The 16,149-nt window shown below is 47.2% G+C and overlaps 1 protein-coding gene across 2 annotated transcripts in view; it reads right to left on the minus strand.

The window, feature by feature from the left end:
* Positions 1 to 9,991, minus strand: part of ULK1 (unc-51 like autophagy activating kinase 1) — a 76,099-nt gene extending 66,108 nt beyond the window's left edge. The window contains exons 1-4 of one of the 2 annotated variants that reach the window (XM_066200177.1): positions 9,862 to 9,991; positions 9,524 to 9,721; positions 8,591 to 8,683; positions 8,460 to 8,501 (exon numbers count right to left, since the gene is read on the minus strand). In XM_066200177.1, coding sequence (XP_066056274.1) covers positions 8,460 to 8,501; positions 8,591 to 8,683; positions 9,524 to 9,721; positions 9,862 to 9,915 — 387 coding nt within the window. In that variant the 5' untranslated portion in view covers positions 9,916 to 9,991. The remainder of the gene's footprint in view (positions 1 to 8,459; positions 8,502 to 8,590; positions 8,684 to 9,523; positions 9,722 to 9,861) is intronic. The other variant, XM_066200176.1, reaches the window with a different exon arrangement.
* Between the last annotated feature and the right edge of the window lie 6,158 nt (positions 9,992 to 16,149).

Consider the following 16,149-nt stretch of genomic DNA (forward strand, 5'->3'; position numbering starts at 1 on the left):
AGTTGCTCTTTTCCAGGCAGCTCATACCACCACAGCCAGATGGGATCACTGCTGGTGAGGCAGCTCAGCCTTCAAGTGACCTAAAGAAACTCCACCACCCCTTCCCATCGGACATGAGCTTCCAACAGGTTCCTTCAGCCCACCTGTCCCTCCTGGCAGCAACAGCAGCAGGGCTGGTCACAGCTCTCTGCTGGGCTTCACAAATTCACTGCTGGCCTCAAACAAAGCACTGAGACCCAACACACTTGCAGAGAGCTCAGACAGAAAAACCTGACTCTCCTCTGCAGGCAGACAGGGCCTCTACACACTACACTACAGGGCAGCACACCACAGCAAGTCACAGCTGGAGCCGCCACCGAGCCTAACCGCAGAAACCAGAGTACGGGATTGACCTCCTAATAGGGTACTGAAACAAAGTGCTGGGTTTCACAGGTCAGAGAGCTTCGAGGCTAGACCAAGAACATGCACATCAGAGCAAATTAAGACTTGTGCTGCTGGAACACTGAGAAGCAATTCCTTCTCACAGCAGTCACGCTGCTCTGGGGGTAACACTTGCTGCTCATACAGCATCTCTGGGCCCCCCCAGCCAGCTCCTGGAGAGACACCACTGCTCAAAGACACTGAACGCAGGCCACATCTGTCTGCAGCAGCTGCAGCAAAGGTAAGAGAATGTGGGGGAAAAAGAGCAGCAGAATCCTGAAAAGTTTGGACTTTCTGACATGGGGTGCAAGGAAGTAGCTACCCCTTTACCAACAGGCAGAATAATATCTAGAAGTTTTTTCAAACAAAAGCAAGCTCCTGTGCAAATGGCAATGCATTATGTTAATGCTGTCAAGAGAGGAAACCTTAGAATTCTAACAACAGTGACAAAAATAATCAAATCCAATTTGCTTTTCCGTATTTACTCCTCATCTCCTTCCTGCATCACAGGCATACTATAAACTGAACATTTAAGGTTGAATTCCCCATTATCTTAAGCTCAGTCACATGTACTGGAATTAAATCCTCGCATACCTCAAAGCTGCATTTTATGAGCCTGCCCAATGAGCAGGGGTACTGGGGGGAGGGCAAAGGGTTGAGGTGAATATTTCAGTTTTAATCACACTAATTGAGACACATTAACTTCTTGAGATATGTACAAATACAAGCAAAGTGACTCAGTCCCAAGGCTTGGTTTTAGTTTGATTAATGTAGTCCCATGGATAAAGTTGGGAATTGCTTGGTTTTTCATATACCAAACACACTCTGATACTCTGTAAGAGTTGTTTTGGTTTGGGATTTTCCTGGGGTTTTGTTGTTGTTGTTGTTTTTTTTTTTTTTTTTAAGCAACTCTGAAAATTAGAAGTCCAACCTCCCAGGGATTTCTATGGCAGCTACAAGAGCGTCTGGCCTTTGCAAGTCTTCTCTTTTCCATCCATTTATTTCATACTTCATTCAGAAGATTTAAGAAAAACACACTTGTTACCACAAAGGTGTGTAAACAAGTGGTAAAAGGAAAGAAGCATGAGTTTTCTTTCAAATAAGAACAGTCTTAATTTCAGAAGGGAAAAAAAAATCCACAGTTACTGGAAGCCAGAGAAACACGAGATCAAACCTGCACTATTTATACAGAGAAATGAGCACTTCCTAACACATTTAGTATGCTGGCTACGATTGCAAACCAAATGAAAAGAGCATCAAATGCAAATGCAGAGTCTCCCAGTGACTGGGGTGTGTGCAGGGTGAGGTGACACAGCACCCACGGGGACGTGCAGAGCCCACCCCACAGCCCCTGGGCTGCCTCCCAGCCCTGCCTGCCACCACTCCCTGGGCCCAGCACAGCAGCAGCTCTCAACACCCCAGGCCACCACAGCACACAGAGCTGGCTGGGAGTCTCCCCCTTCCTGGAGGTTTGTAAGATGCTTTGCTAAATAGGATCTCTAATGACTTAAAATTATGCATCTTTCATTCCCCCCCACTGGAACCACACTGTCTGGTTGATCCCTACTATGCCAGCTCAGCTGACCTAATTCCTCCTGTTATTCTGATGCTAGGAGACAAGCCAGGTGCTCCTGCAGCCAGACTGAACATTATTGCCCTAAGCAACCAGTGATGCACAATTTGATTCATTTCTATCGGCCCCCCTTGAAACAACCTTGCTTAGTAAACAAATGCAGCTCTGATATCCTCACTTTGCATTTTGACAGCATCTCTATGCTCACGGTAGTATTAAAGGTCTGTACATTATAAAGCAGGAGACAATGCACAATTAAAGTGCTTCTTTGCTATACAATAAGCATAGCAGAGGTTCCAAAGCTATCCATGGGCAGGGCTCGTCCCTGGATTCTGCTGTGAACATTTGTTATTACATTTCTCAGACAGGAAATGTAACATCTGAAGACAATTAAGATGCTTTCTCTTAAGCAATATTTAGGTCTGCACCTGAGAAATATTGCCTTGGAAGATCACATCAAGCATCGTCATTTTCCACCAAATTTGCCATTTGCTACTGCTACATGAACATAAGTAACAGCAAGAAAAAAAAAATCAGCCAGACAACAAAAAAATCAAGCAAAACCATATATACTTATTCTGAAAACAAAACCAAACCAAAAACCTCTCCTTGCCTTTGCAAAGATCACCACCTCAGCTGACCACCCCGTGTTTAGCTTCTCATTCCCACTGTATCTCACTTCTGGGAGCGAGGCAGTTTGCCTCATGGAAGACCCACAGCCACTTCTCTGGGTGTTTTGCCAAAGCAAACCAGAGTCATCCAGCTTGGATTCCTACAACGAGCACCAACCCTCTGCTTCCTGGTCTGTGCAAAGCTTTTCAGTTGGTATCAACAGGCAGGAAAGAGAGAGGAGAAGGGAAGACACATAAAAGTGAACTGTACACTCAATTCTCTACACAAGATTGAGCACTAAAATGAGCTTTAGAGACACACAGGTTTATTGCAGTTTCACAGTTTAGTGGCAAGTTCAGTCCAGTCGCAAAATTAAATCTTTTAATTACGCTTTGGTTGGAGCCTATAAATATTTGAAATAAATTCAAACAGTGTTTTTCCCACGAGTTTAATCCCACCCAGCCACTGATTAGGAGACACCTCTTTCCATCCATCATCCAAATCTTCACCTCCTTGCTTTGCTCTCTCAAAATGTGGTCAGTCATCACAAGGATTTACACAGTGGAAATTATCATGGTGGAAACACTGGTGGAGCTTCAAGAGCAGCAGCACAAACAGCAGCCACCAGAGCTTTGCTATCAAACTGTGAACACAACAGCCTTCCAGTTTCCGATTACTCCTGGGAAACATTCCTGAATCTGTCATAGTCTGAGTAATGCCACCTTCCATGGGAGCTTTGGAGGCCATTAACCACCACGTCGCAGGCTCTTCCATGACACCTTAATCATGTGAGAGGAACACAGGTATGTGCTTTACACACAGCATGAGTAAAACAGTGATCATAATTTCAGAAATGTGGCAAGACAACTCCCTCTAAAAAAAGCCCATGACTGAGGTCTATATTTAGTGGTCAACATTTGCTGGATGTTTCTGCGACCTGCACAGTGGGATACTTGGCTGGGGAAGCCAGCATTAAATTAAAGTTCAACACTACAGAACTCTCAACTCTCCACGAACACGGCCATTCTGGTCCACTAAACTCTCAAGCATTTCCCTACAAAACTACTGGTAGAGGGTGGCTGTGTTTTCGTCCTTTCCCCTTCTAGCTCTAAATTAAGCCAGATCCAATCTTCAGTAAGAGTGATTCCCTTCAACAGATGCGAGGATGCTGACAGAGCAGGATAGCAGGCACCCCATTCTTGTCCGCAGCACAAACAGAAAGAGGATTGCTTGGCAGTTCAGAGAGCTGCACTTTACACCCACTCACCAGGCAACCCGCCAGCTTCGCCAGGGGATGGAATTAAAACAGGATTTAAGCAGGCAGCCTGACCTCGGGAGAGCAATCTCCCAGACACAGAGTGCCTCTTGAGTCATTCCAAGTGCCTCAGTGGAGCCCCATCTCCCGAGACAGGGCATGTAAACAGCAGTGCCTGGAGAACAGAAGATCCTGCATGAGGTGGCACAAGGGGTGGCGAGGCGTGAGGTGACACTGCAGCAGCACTGATTCACCCGGCATCACGCTCATCAGCGCAGTGCTGCAGCAGAGGTGAGCACTGCTGGAGGGCACACAGAAGGACACTGCTGCCCATGGAGCTCCAGGGGTCCTGGGGGACAGCAGGAGGCACGTACACAAGATGCAGAGTAGCATCTAAAGGCTCTGTGTCAGAAAAAGGGTGATGGTGCAGCCAGCACAGCACATCACAGCCCAGCAGCCACAGCTCTATTGATCACAAAGACTTTCTACACAGCAACACAACAAGGCTGTTATTACCTGGCTCTCAAGACCAGCCCAGGCTGACTGATCACTAACCTGAGGAGTGTTTGTTCTGCCACCCATGCCTTAATCCACGTGCACAAGAAAAAACTGCACTGCAAGAACTCTGTGTTCTTTGTCTCCAGGTGATACAGTCATCGCTGCAGAAATATTTTTAGTGAGTCTGTACCAGATGACTGAGTAAAGCATTTGTCTCAGCTCATCCCAAACTGGTGAGTATAATAAGCCAACCTGTCACCAAACTGTAGAAAGCAGACCCTCAGGTAACATAGGCCGAGCCAGAAACATCACAGCACAGTGTGACATTAACAGCTGTGTGGCTGCAACCAGTCCATCCCACCCGTGCAGAAATTGAGGAAAAAAATCTAACACCAAAATCACCTGATATCCACTCAAGCACAGTCATAGCTAGGGCTGCCTTAAAAAGCAAGTTCAGCTCATAGCATGCAACCAGGGAAAATCTCTCAGTAAAATAATCCTTCTTATTTGATGCAGGAAAATGCTTTCTAATATCCAAAGCATGACATGTCCAGATTCAGCAGATTTTCTGCCCTAGCACCAACACAGCCACATATGAAATCTTCAGCTGAAACCTATTCAACCTGGGGCAGCTGGCACAGAACAGGGAGGCAAAAACACCCAGAATCTCCCACTGCCCAAAGATCTTAGCTACATATGTAGGAACTTCTTCCAAGTGCTGGAAGTCTTCTGGCACACAGTGCTCCCAGCATCTGACAAGTACAAGAGTTCCCTTCCTCCTACCATGGAATCTCCTTAGCTAATCAGTGATCTCTGATCACAGATTTAATGTCCTGAGACACAAAGGAAACCAAAGCAAGCCCCACACACCAGACCACGTGTGCTAAGCATTCCCTGTCAATGAGCATAAAGAGTTGAGCTGGCCCTCAGAGTCACGGAGACCAGTTTTCCAAGAAACTTTATTTCCATAGCAAGTCCTCCTTTGGTAGAAACCATCATTTGCTGATACTAATTTCCAGCTTAAGGAACAAGGGCTCATTTGGCTGTCCTCAGAGTAAAAGCATTTCTGGTACCCAGATATTCCCTCTGGACCACTCTACTCCCTTTGACTGCTGAAGACTGGGGACCCCAGCTCCAGCCCCTCTGCCAGCCAGATAAGGGGTCAGGTAGTGCTCAGTAGCAACTAAAACACCCCACACATGGTGGAATACAGCTTTTACTGTCTGCCAAACACCTCCTGTGCCTAGGAAAAACCCACACCACAACTCCACACAGACACTAAATAGACAGCACTTCTAGAAATGTGACACAGTAAGATTTATTCTGGTTTTGAGCAGGGGTTCTTGCATTAGGCTCCTAAACTATTAGCAGCACCTCTCATTAATACATGAGCACATAATAATGGAATATGTATATTTCATTTTGTGAGCCATTCTCATGTACTGATGCTGTTCTAAGGACTCCAGCAAGGGGATCTATAGAAGTCTAGTCACTGCACTTTTACCCATTAAACATTCATCAGAATCTTTTATTCCTAGGAAGTTTCTTATTTTGTCATTATTTATGAACCAATATCACGAAGATCTGTGAAATGAGAAGGAACACAGCAATTTTCCCAGATTTGAAGTATAAATTAAGGGTGCCAGGGTGAGAGCTGCTTGTCGGTACTAAATGTCAGTACTGCAAGTGTTTGTCCGGAGCAAATCTAGCCTTACACTAAAAATCTCATGTTGTGAGACGTCTGGCTAACATGAGTTTTTAACCAGGAAAATGCAAATGAAAGCATCATTGGGTGTAATCAACTCGCTTACAGCCACTGTGGTTTTGGCAACCATTTCCTTGTGAAAGAAATACACCAGTAAGAGTCACTGTTGACAGGCAGTGCAGAGGAAGGGAGGACACAAAATGCAATGACAGACAAAGCTACAGGGCAACAATAAGTTTCGCAGGAAGTATTTTTTCCCTTTTGCTCTGTGTTGTAATACAAGAATAAACATCTACTTTTTTAGAAAGCCTACAAGAAAGGATTTAATTAACTGCAAATATGATATTTTTGAGGATAAATACATATGTAGCTATGAATGAAGCTACTTATCTGGTATCAGGGGAGCAACGTGAGTAAGCAGCAGTCTTTTCCACAAAGTAAGGAAAGGTGGGCAGAAGGCAGCCTTCCACACACCTGCACTTCTACCTTTGCAGATAATTTACTCTCACACATCCCCTAAGCAGACACAGAGCAAGGTCAAACATTCAGACACACTACACACACAACATATGTGGGTTAACTGCAACAGACCGTCTGGTAATAGATCACCTCACACCAGAGGAGTCCACACCCAATGCCCCCTAAATAATCTCATTTTCTCTGAGAAATCAAATTACCTAGGTCAAACAAGGACTCTGTGATAAAGCTGGTAACTAAGCACAAACCTGGGCATGCCTTGAGCCCTGGACCATTCTCAAGTTCCTGTTTTGTGGTATCTTACATAGTTTCTTGCTAAAATCTCACCAGACTACACTGCTAAACACAGAATTTAATAAAGCTCAACACAAAAGGAGAAAACCCCATTTCTATAATTTTAACAGTGATGAAATTGCTCCTTTTGCAGAAAATGCCTTTGAGTCGCTTCCTACTCAGCAGCAATTTGAAGCAGGGAGAGGAATCCAACACAAGTTTTGAAAGATCTCAGAAAGCAAACGCAGCAGCATAAATGCTTCATACAAACACAAACTATAAAGTGCAGGAGCAGCCATTCACGCTCTCAAGTGAGAAGTTATTAAGCAAATTAGGAAGGTACAGAGAATGAAAGAAAACCAACGTGAGATCTAATGCCTCAAGTGGCCTGTGCCCACAGGAAGCTTTCCCAGCTACTCTGCAGCACTCCTCAGCCCAAAGGCAGGCACTGCTTCGCCGGATCGGCTCTGAAAGCTGGCTCAGGAGCAAAGCACAGCTATCCAAAGATTTCCGAGCAGCCCGACATCCCCCTCTGGCCAAAACAACGCCAGGCATTAACCGCTCTCCAAGGCAGCCCTGCAGAGCCCCCCGCTCCGGCAGGGAGGGAAGCCGGGGCTGTCGCAGCGCCGGGAGTGTCGCGACACGGGGCGACAGCGGCGGACTACAGCACCCAGCAAGCACCGCCGAGCCGGGGCCGGGACTCACCGTCCGGGCTGACGTGGAGGCCACCGGAGCCAATCCACGGGAGAAGGAGGAATGTCAACAAACACGGCGGCCTGCGGGACACGTGATAGCGGCGACAGGGCAGGACACCGGCGATAAGCCCCGCCAGGGCCAGCCGGGGGTCCGGCGCATCGGCCGGCGGTCACTCGCCCTGCACCACAGCCCCTCATCCACAGCACTGCCCTTCCAGTGCTGCCTTCACATCTTTTTCTTTTTTTTTTACATCTTTTTCTAAAAAACATTCACGAATGGCAAGGAAAACCTGCCCCGTTACCAAGCAGGATTAAATAATCAAAGGCGGGAAAAAAAAAAAAAAATTAAAATTCATTAGATGATCTGCGTTCCGCAGCAGATCGGTTTTAGCCCCTCTAGATTAGATATTCAGGGCTGACTCTAAGGGAAAAATGTCTGCTGCGATTTTTAACACTTAGTGACGACCGCAGAGACAACAGAAAAAATGCAAATTAAAATCCTCTGGAGGTGAAGGCAATCATATGCTACAAAGTCATGCTTGCACTATTTTCACATGGCTTAGGAAAAAGAAATTCTCAGGAAGGGGATCTAAACCAGAGAAAGAAAATAAAAACGTGGGCATGCCAGAAATAACTAGGGTTAATTTAAATTCTAACATTTTGAGAACTTAAAAGCTTCCAGCACAGACATATTCACCACACTGCATTTCACTGTGTAACATCCTGTAGCAGAAACTCCCACCCCAACTCCCAACGGCACATGAGTTGGGTGGTCCAGCCAACAACTAACACATGATCTGCTGTTTGCTTATCTTTCCCCAACTTATCAGAAGGCTTCCCCCCAACCCCAGTACACATCTGAATACAAACATTTGTAAAAACTGAAATTTCACAAACTCCATTCAACCTTCCCCAAGTATAGAATGCTTTGACATAACAGAGTGTATTTACCTGGAAGTCATACAAGGCAACAATGTTTTCATGTTTCAATTCCTAGAAAAATAAAAATAAATACCATAAGCTAGGAGCAACAAAGGGCATACAGAACAAAGACTGAAGAAAAGAAGTCAGTCTGCCTTTACCTTAAGAATTTTTATTTCCTTGCCCAGCAGTGTTTGTGATTTTGCAAGGTTCTTCTTGTTAATACATTTCACAGCTACTTCCAGCTCAGGTTTCTGAAACAGTCCGTAAGTAACACAAACAAATGTAAATTTCACCATTCATTCACATTAGGATAAGCAGCCTCTTAACAGAGTATAAATACTACAGAAAGAAGTGTCACAGCGCCGGTAAAGGCCTCTCACTTCACATCCTAATGCCTTCCCCTTACTTGTTCAGACTTGCCCTTTCCAGAATTATGCTTGTCAGCCCAAGGAGAAAAAAGCCCAAGGTTTAGGTTTTTGTTACTACTTTATACAATGATTATCCTCTTATTTAATCACTAGAAATAAATGCACTGTGGGAGCCGTGGCTTATCCCGAGCACTAATGATGGAAAATCCACTGCCGGATTGGTTTCCTTTTATTTACCAGTAAGAGACTTCTCCTCCTGGAAAAATTAAGTGGGGAAGGAGAAGACCTCACAAACGTGTACACACACACAAAAAAAAAAAAAAAAAAAAAAAAAAAGAAAGAAAAAAAACCCAAACAAACGAAAGAGTTCCTTTTATAGATAGCGTGTGAGGATTTTTTTCTCCCTTGTATTGGGGGTGAGGACGGGTTTTGGGTGGATCTGTGGGCACCCCACAGGCAGCTGACGGCCTCCCAGCCCCAAGGTGAAGCCACCTGCCCGGCTCCTTGCCGGGACACACGTCTGCTTGGAAGAAACTCCAAGAAGAACAATAATAAATAACAATAAACATCCCGAGCCCGGGGTGATGCCCAGGCTGGCAACAGCCGCCGCAACCCGCGGGGATGCGGTGACCGGGGCGCGCCGCCCCCAGCTCGGCACAGAGCAGGAAATAAATAAATAAATGAAAAGCAGAGGGGGGGGGCATAAGAAGCAGGGATTCTCACCTCTTTGTGCCTGCCTTTGAAGACAACGGCGAAGGCTCCGTGCCCGATCAGGTCCTTCCTGCTGAACTCAAACTTTCCCACCGTCTCCATGGCGCTGCGCCGGGGGGTCCCGGGGGCCGGCGGGGAGGCTGCGGCCGGGACGGCTTCAGAGCTGCAAAGGGACGAGGAGGAGGAGGATGGCGGTGATGAAGGAGCTGCCTTTAAAGAAAATTAAACCTCTCCCAATCCAAACACGATGGGGGGCACCTCCCGCCACCGCCCCCCCCGGAGCGGTCGGGAGCCGGAGCAGCCCCGCTCCCGCCGGCCCCGGCAGCTCCGCGCCGGGCTGCGCTGCCCACCTCGCCCTCGTCCATGGGCTGCCTCTTCCTGCCGAGCGGCCGGGAGCCGGGCATTGTCAGCAGCCGGGGCGAAGCTGGCTCCTCAGCGGCGGGCCTCCCCCATCTCCTCCTCGGGCCGGGCCGGCGCGGCTCCTCGGGCCCCGCTTCAGGCGGGGCTCCCCATGCCGAGCCCCGGCCCCCCCGCCGGCAGGCGCGGCTTCGCTGAGAGTCCACCTTAAGCGCGATCCACCTTAACGCCCGGTCCGCCTCACGGCAGCGCTCCACCTTAAGCGCGATCCACCTTAAGGGCCGCCCGCGCCCCCGGCTGTGAGCGCTGGCGGGGCCGGGGTCGCGGCGCCGGGGTCGCTCGGCGGGAGCCGCCGCTCGCTCGGCCGGGCCCGGACAAAGCTTTGCGGAGCGGAGCGGGCGCGCCGGGCGGCGCAGGCGCGGTGCGCGGCGGGGGAGGCGGCCGGCGGGCGGGCGGGCAGAGCGGAGCGGCGGCGGCACCTGAGGCGGAGCGGCCGGGCCCGGCACATTTAAAGGCGCCGCCTGCCGCCCGCCTGAGTCAGCGCCGCGCTGCCGGCCGAGCCCGGGCCGGGAGGGCTCCTGCCAACCCCCCGCCCTGCCTTTGGGAGGTCACACAATCATGGGATGTTCTGAGCTGGAAGGGACACGCAGCGATATCCAAGTGCAGCTCCTGGACGTGCACAGCCCCAAGAATCCCACCACGTGCCTGAGAGCATTGTCTAAATGCTTCTTGAACTCTGTCAGGCTCGGTTGTCACCACTTCTCTAGGCAGCCTATTCCAGTGCCCAGCCGCCTTCTAGCAAAGAACTTTTTCCCCATATCCATCCTGAACCTCCGCTCACAGAGCTTCAGGCCATCCCCCTGGGGTTCTGTCACTGTCACCGCAGATCAGTGCCTGCCCTTTCACTTCACAACCCCAAAGCTGTACACCACAGTAAGGTTTCCTGTCCGTCTCCTCCAGGCTGAACAGACCAAGCGATGTTTCAAACAATTAAACCAAGTGATGTTTCAAACAATTAAACGAATGGGTCTGGTTAGGTGAAGTTCACCCCAGGAGCTGTAAAGTGTCCAGGTGGATCTGGCCCCAGCATCCCCAGCATCCCTTCCTCTCCCCCAGCATAGCCCACCTCCTCCTCCACAGGCTCTGGCCCTTCTCCACCCGTTCCTGTGCCAGGCCCCGCTCTCCTCCGCGGGGAGCCAGCCTGGCCTCCATGCAGCTCTCCTCTGATGGACTCTTCTCGATGTCCTGCTCCAGAGCTCAGCATGGAATCACTGTTGCGATCAGAAACCTTTCCTGCCCTGAGCCTGGTGTGTGGTTTGACCATCCCCAGTCTCTTGCTGTGCAGTGACCCGCAAGCTCTGCCCTGTGGGTGTGGGCTCACAGGTCATTCCCTCCCTTGCGGGAACCTCTCACGCCTTTGCCCCATCCTCTGCTCCAGGCTGCCCAAATCCACCTGCCCCGGCGGCGTCCACACCACTTGCGCACTCGCTCCTGTTTGTACACTTATCACAGCGTCATATTCCAACTGCAGAGAAAAACAACGCGCCTCGTGGGCAGCCACGCTCTGCCTGAGGTTTGTTTTTTTTACACAACTGCGCGGTATCGACCCGTGTGGCGACCTGTGTCAGCGCTGCAATTCCGAGCACGCACTGCCCGGGTGATGCCAGCGGCTCCGCAGACACCCGGAGCACACAGGGTGCTCGTGTGGTGACGCTGGGTGCCTGCAGTTATCGCCATTCTCGGCAGAAGTTGGGCACAAGCAGCACTTGACAGCGTCAGGACATGTTATCTGCACAAAGGCATTGGCTGGCTGATACGGTATCTGGCCCATAGTCTGTTGCCCTTGGTTCCTAGATAACTGGTGTTCAGGTACCTTCCTCCACTCAAAGTGTTGGTGGGAAAATGACAGTGTGTACGAAATGCCAGTTTCAAAGTAGCAGTGCCTGACCGGTAGTGATTGGCATCTCAAATTCCAGCAGTTTAGTGCTTGTTGGGACAACAACAAGCTTGAAAGTGACAAGGATTTCTTCAGTGGGATTCTGAAAACTGCCTCCGTTGAAGTAACCTTTAAACCAAAACAAGACTAAAGCACCTTTGTGACTTCAGCAGAAATTAATTTTAAAACTGCTTTAAAAAGCCATACAATATACTTAGCTACTTGTTTTCATTCACACTTCTGTGTTATCCACCTCTACAATTTCAGGCCTTTGTCAATGATCATAAGGGGTTAATTTAAAAACTAACGCAGAAACCAGTAAAAATGTCAAACATCATCAAACTTTCAAAGAAAAATGGTACTTGGCAAATGACAGACTTGGGAATTAATTTTACCCCTTGTTAAAAGCCACTGTCTCTAATGCAGAAGGTAATAGTTGCAAAAGTTTAAGGCAGGAAGTGAAGAAAATGTTTTGAAACTACTTAGATGAGTTTCTAGGCAGGCAAAATCTTGTATCTCCTTGGCTGGAAAGCAGCCAGAGCACTCTGGTTAGCAAGTGTACTCTTGCAAGAACTGTGGTAAAATCTCCAGTGCCCACAGGTGTTTCTGCCTTTCCTTCCCCAGCACAGCAAAGACACGCAGTCCTGGGTGAAGGAGGAAGTTGATAGGACTGCTGTTCAATTAGAGGCCAAAATATCCCAGCCATGAATGTCCTTTGTTCTGTACTGCATGTGCTTATTTGTTCCTTCACCTGCTTTTGGTTGTTAAAAAAAAAAAGAGTTAAACGTAAGTTAGATTTGACTAAACGTGGGTCCTAAGGTAGCTCTTTGCATGCAGCTGTTTACAGAGCCAGGTGGCAAAGTCGACCTCCTCTCTGCTGACATTCTGGTTTTGTTTTAGGCAAATTTGTTTTGTTTTTAAGTAGGCTTACTGAGTAGCTTTCTAGTGAGCAAAAGGGACTTGAAGATAGCAGAATAAAAGTCTGTACTAGGATTAGGACCAAGTATTACTGGATGCCTTGGGCACATGAGGCATCACACTCACTTTGAATGATCAGTTTAACATTTGTGGCAATTAAACATCTTTCAATTGTGTGTCTTCAAAAAAATAGGTTGGTGAAAATATTTTGAACTTCTACAAAAATGTAGAAACTTCCCTCAGGACCACTAATAAAATGTAATGCCCCGTGACAGCAAATATGGGTTTGAGATGTTTGGAGTGCATTCTGCAGACACATTTGTTCATTTTGGAACAAAGAGGGCTGAAAAGCTTTTTAATTAAATGTAGGATTTTTCAATTTTTTTTTCCCCTGTGGTTTGCTGATTAAAAGCTTGTGCTGTATCAATTCTTCCCTGATGTCCAGAATTCAGTGAGAGTATGTTTAGGACAGCATCCAACACATGCAAATTCTGTTCTCCTCCCACAGTTTCCCATTTGCTAATCATGAAAGCACTACTGCCAGCACGTATTCAACTACTTCCTCAGATGGAGGCATTAATCTTTGAGGGGACAAAGTAGAGAGTTCAATTTACTAATGCAAAACATCAGTGGGGGAAGATCTACTGCTGAGATTTACAATGGGTGGAGAATAATATACGCATACAATACACCCACTGTGGGAAGCCTTGAAATATTGTCTTGAAACTCTCATTTTAATTTAACACAACTTTATTCTTTCTTCTAATTTAAATGTAAAGGAAAGAGATGGTCAAGTGATATCCTGATGACTCAAGTAATACTCTTTTCCAATACCATGTTTTAATCAGGACTCATAAATATGGCTGTTTCTACCTCCTGTAATCCAAGAGTGCCATCCTTACCTCTTAGCTGCAGAGGCACGATGTAATTATCTCTGAGCTGGGGAGTTGGTTAAAGCTACAGAAGTGTGAGGAAATTATGTAAGCAAACTCAGAGTATAGATTTGTAATAAAGTCAGAATAAAGATTTCCATTAGGAAATTTCCATCTTTTCATGATGCCTTTCTAGACAGCTCCAGTTTCTTAATACAAGCATCTGCTGTGGGCCAGCCAGCCGTCTTTCCCAAGATCTTGTCTTGGCTTTTCTAGTCCAGCAGCTCCAGCCTGGTGTTCCTCACAGTGCCCAGTGAGAGATCAGAAGCTGGGAATCCTTGCCCAGATACAATCACAAAGAACAAGTTCTTTCCCTTGCTGTGTATTTCTGGTTTGAAATCATAGTTCTGCTCGATGCAGAGGGAATCTCCAAGGTCTTCCTGTGTAATCTTTTCATTACAGCAACTGCCCCAGGGACACGAGCACTAAGGGCCAGGACAGCAAATCAATATTTCTGGAGGAAGTGCTGGACTATGAGGCTTGGGCGCCTGAGCAAGACGTGATTGAACATGTTACTGCACATGGGCTGAGCCTTGTAATTGGTCCCACATCTCCTCTTTGTGTGAAATGAGCACTGAAGCCTGAAGATGAGCTTCAACATGTGCTGTAGCTCAGTTGTAGGTGTGCTGCTGCTGAGTAATTATTTTCTTCACAGAAATGTGTGCTTGAAACTTATTCTGGATACCTCCCAGCCAAAGAGGATGGTCACAGTAGCTTAGGAGGAAAGATCAGAGTTTCAGAGTACATCTGGATGAAAAGCAGACTCTGTATTCATGTGGATTCAAAATCTGATGCAAATTCAGACATGTTAAGGCAGTTACACATCCGCTTTCCTCAAACATCCTAATGGCTGAGCATAATCGCCAGTATCTGGGCAGAGCCAACACTAACCTGAAAGCTGGAATTTTTGCCAGGTTCATCAGGAAGGGGTGAAGGTACTGAATATGCAGTGCTTGGCTAAAGATCAGTTTGGCAGAAGAAATATTTGGAAGGTCTACAAATATCTGTAAATCGTAAAAGTAAATATTAGCCTGGCATTAATGAATAGGAGGGAAGCTACAGGCTGAATTTAATGGAAAATTAAAATTACATTGTTTAATCATGCTGGTTTCTGATGTCTCCTAGTAGGCTGAATTCTGGCTCAGTTACAGTAAGGATAAAACAGAGATTACAGTACAATTGCACCAAATTCACCAGCATAAGTGAGTTTTGAGCACTGCCTTGTTGTGTTGCATTCCTACAGAGGCTAAAGGAGTTTGGAGCTCTGAAAACATCTGCAGATATACAGCAGCAGTATAAGTCGTGTCAAGGGTGTTTGTTCATACCTCACCAGAGACCTGCAGAAACATCATTCCAGCTCTGGTAAAATGCTTTTGTCTTAGGAAAGGAGTGATCCTCCACTCACAACATCAGTTCTTGATCAGTGAAATGAGACACTGAATTAAGTGATGGAGTTTGCAATCTGCTCCCTAACTTTCATAGCCAACTCCCTGCATTACACACAGAGCAGAGTTTAAAACATGTAGGTGACATTCAAACATGGGATATCACTGGTGGGAAGTCTAAATGTTTGAAGTATAAGAGCATTGAGGTTATTCAAATAACTGCTGAAGCAGCATGGCACTTAGCATCACACACAGGAGAGGGAGAGTTGCTTTCCATGTGCTTCCATAGCCCTGTCATATTACATTCTGGATTTATTTATGCTGTGAGCCACTTTATTGATTAATAGTGCTGAGAGATTTAACTAACCACTGAATTATCCTGGCAGGCCAGGTCTGAGATGTTTTATTACCCCCCTCCCTGCACATACACTCCAGCTTACTGAACAGACATTTTGAATTATTGAAGGCGGCATTTTACTCAGCAAGGTGCTCTGGCAAGGGGCTTCCTGGGTTCCCATGGCATTTAAATACCAAATGCATTTCAGCTACTGGCAGAGGGCTCTGGGCACTAAAGGCTGTGCTCAGTGTTCAAATCTGTTAGCGCTCACATCAAGGATCGTTACCTAACCTGCCTGTCAAGCGGCTGATTATATTAAAATGAAGTTTGCCAATAAATAAGAGTCTGCAAATCCACCCAGAGCAGTCTGTTTTCAGGCTAATTGGAAGCTATTTTTTGCCAGAACAAGTACTGCTTGTCCATAAATCAGCAGGTTTCATACTGCAGTTCCTTACAAGATGTTGTCTCTGTCCTGGTTTGGAACAGACCCACTCTCACCACCCTCAGCTTCCCTCCACAGCCACACACACACTTTGGTGTGTCCCATCCATGGGGTCCCTCGTGTCAGACCTGGTGAAGCCAAGGTTTGTTCAGGGAGGGATATGGGCCTCAGTTTAGCTTTGGGATCCCATCCAATGTCCATTCAAGTCAACAGGATTCTCTGCAGCAGCTCCAGCACCAGCCCCTGCTTTGGTGGCTTCTGCATGACTAATACAGGGGAAGCCTTCAGGTTTAAGGACCATCTCTTTTCTCTAGGAGAGAGCTCAAATTCA

The sequence above is a fragment of the Chamaea fasciata genome, unplaced genomic scaffold (assembly GCF_029207755.1).
Source record: "Chamaea fasciata isolate MVZ Bird 193981 ecotype frontalis unplaced genomic scaffold, bChaFas1.0.hap1 SCAF_18, whole genome shotgun sequence".
NCBI classification, from domain to species: Eukaryota; Metazoa; Chordata; class Aves; order Passeriformes; family Sylviidae; genus Chamaea; species Chamaea fasciata.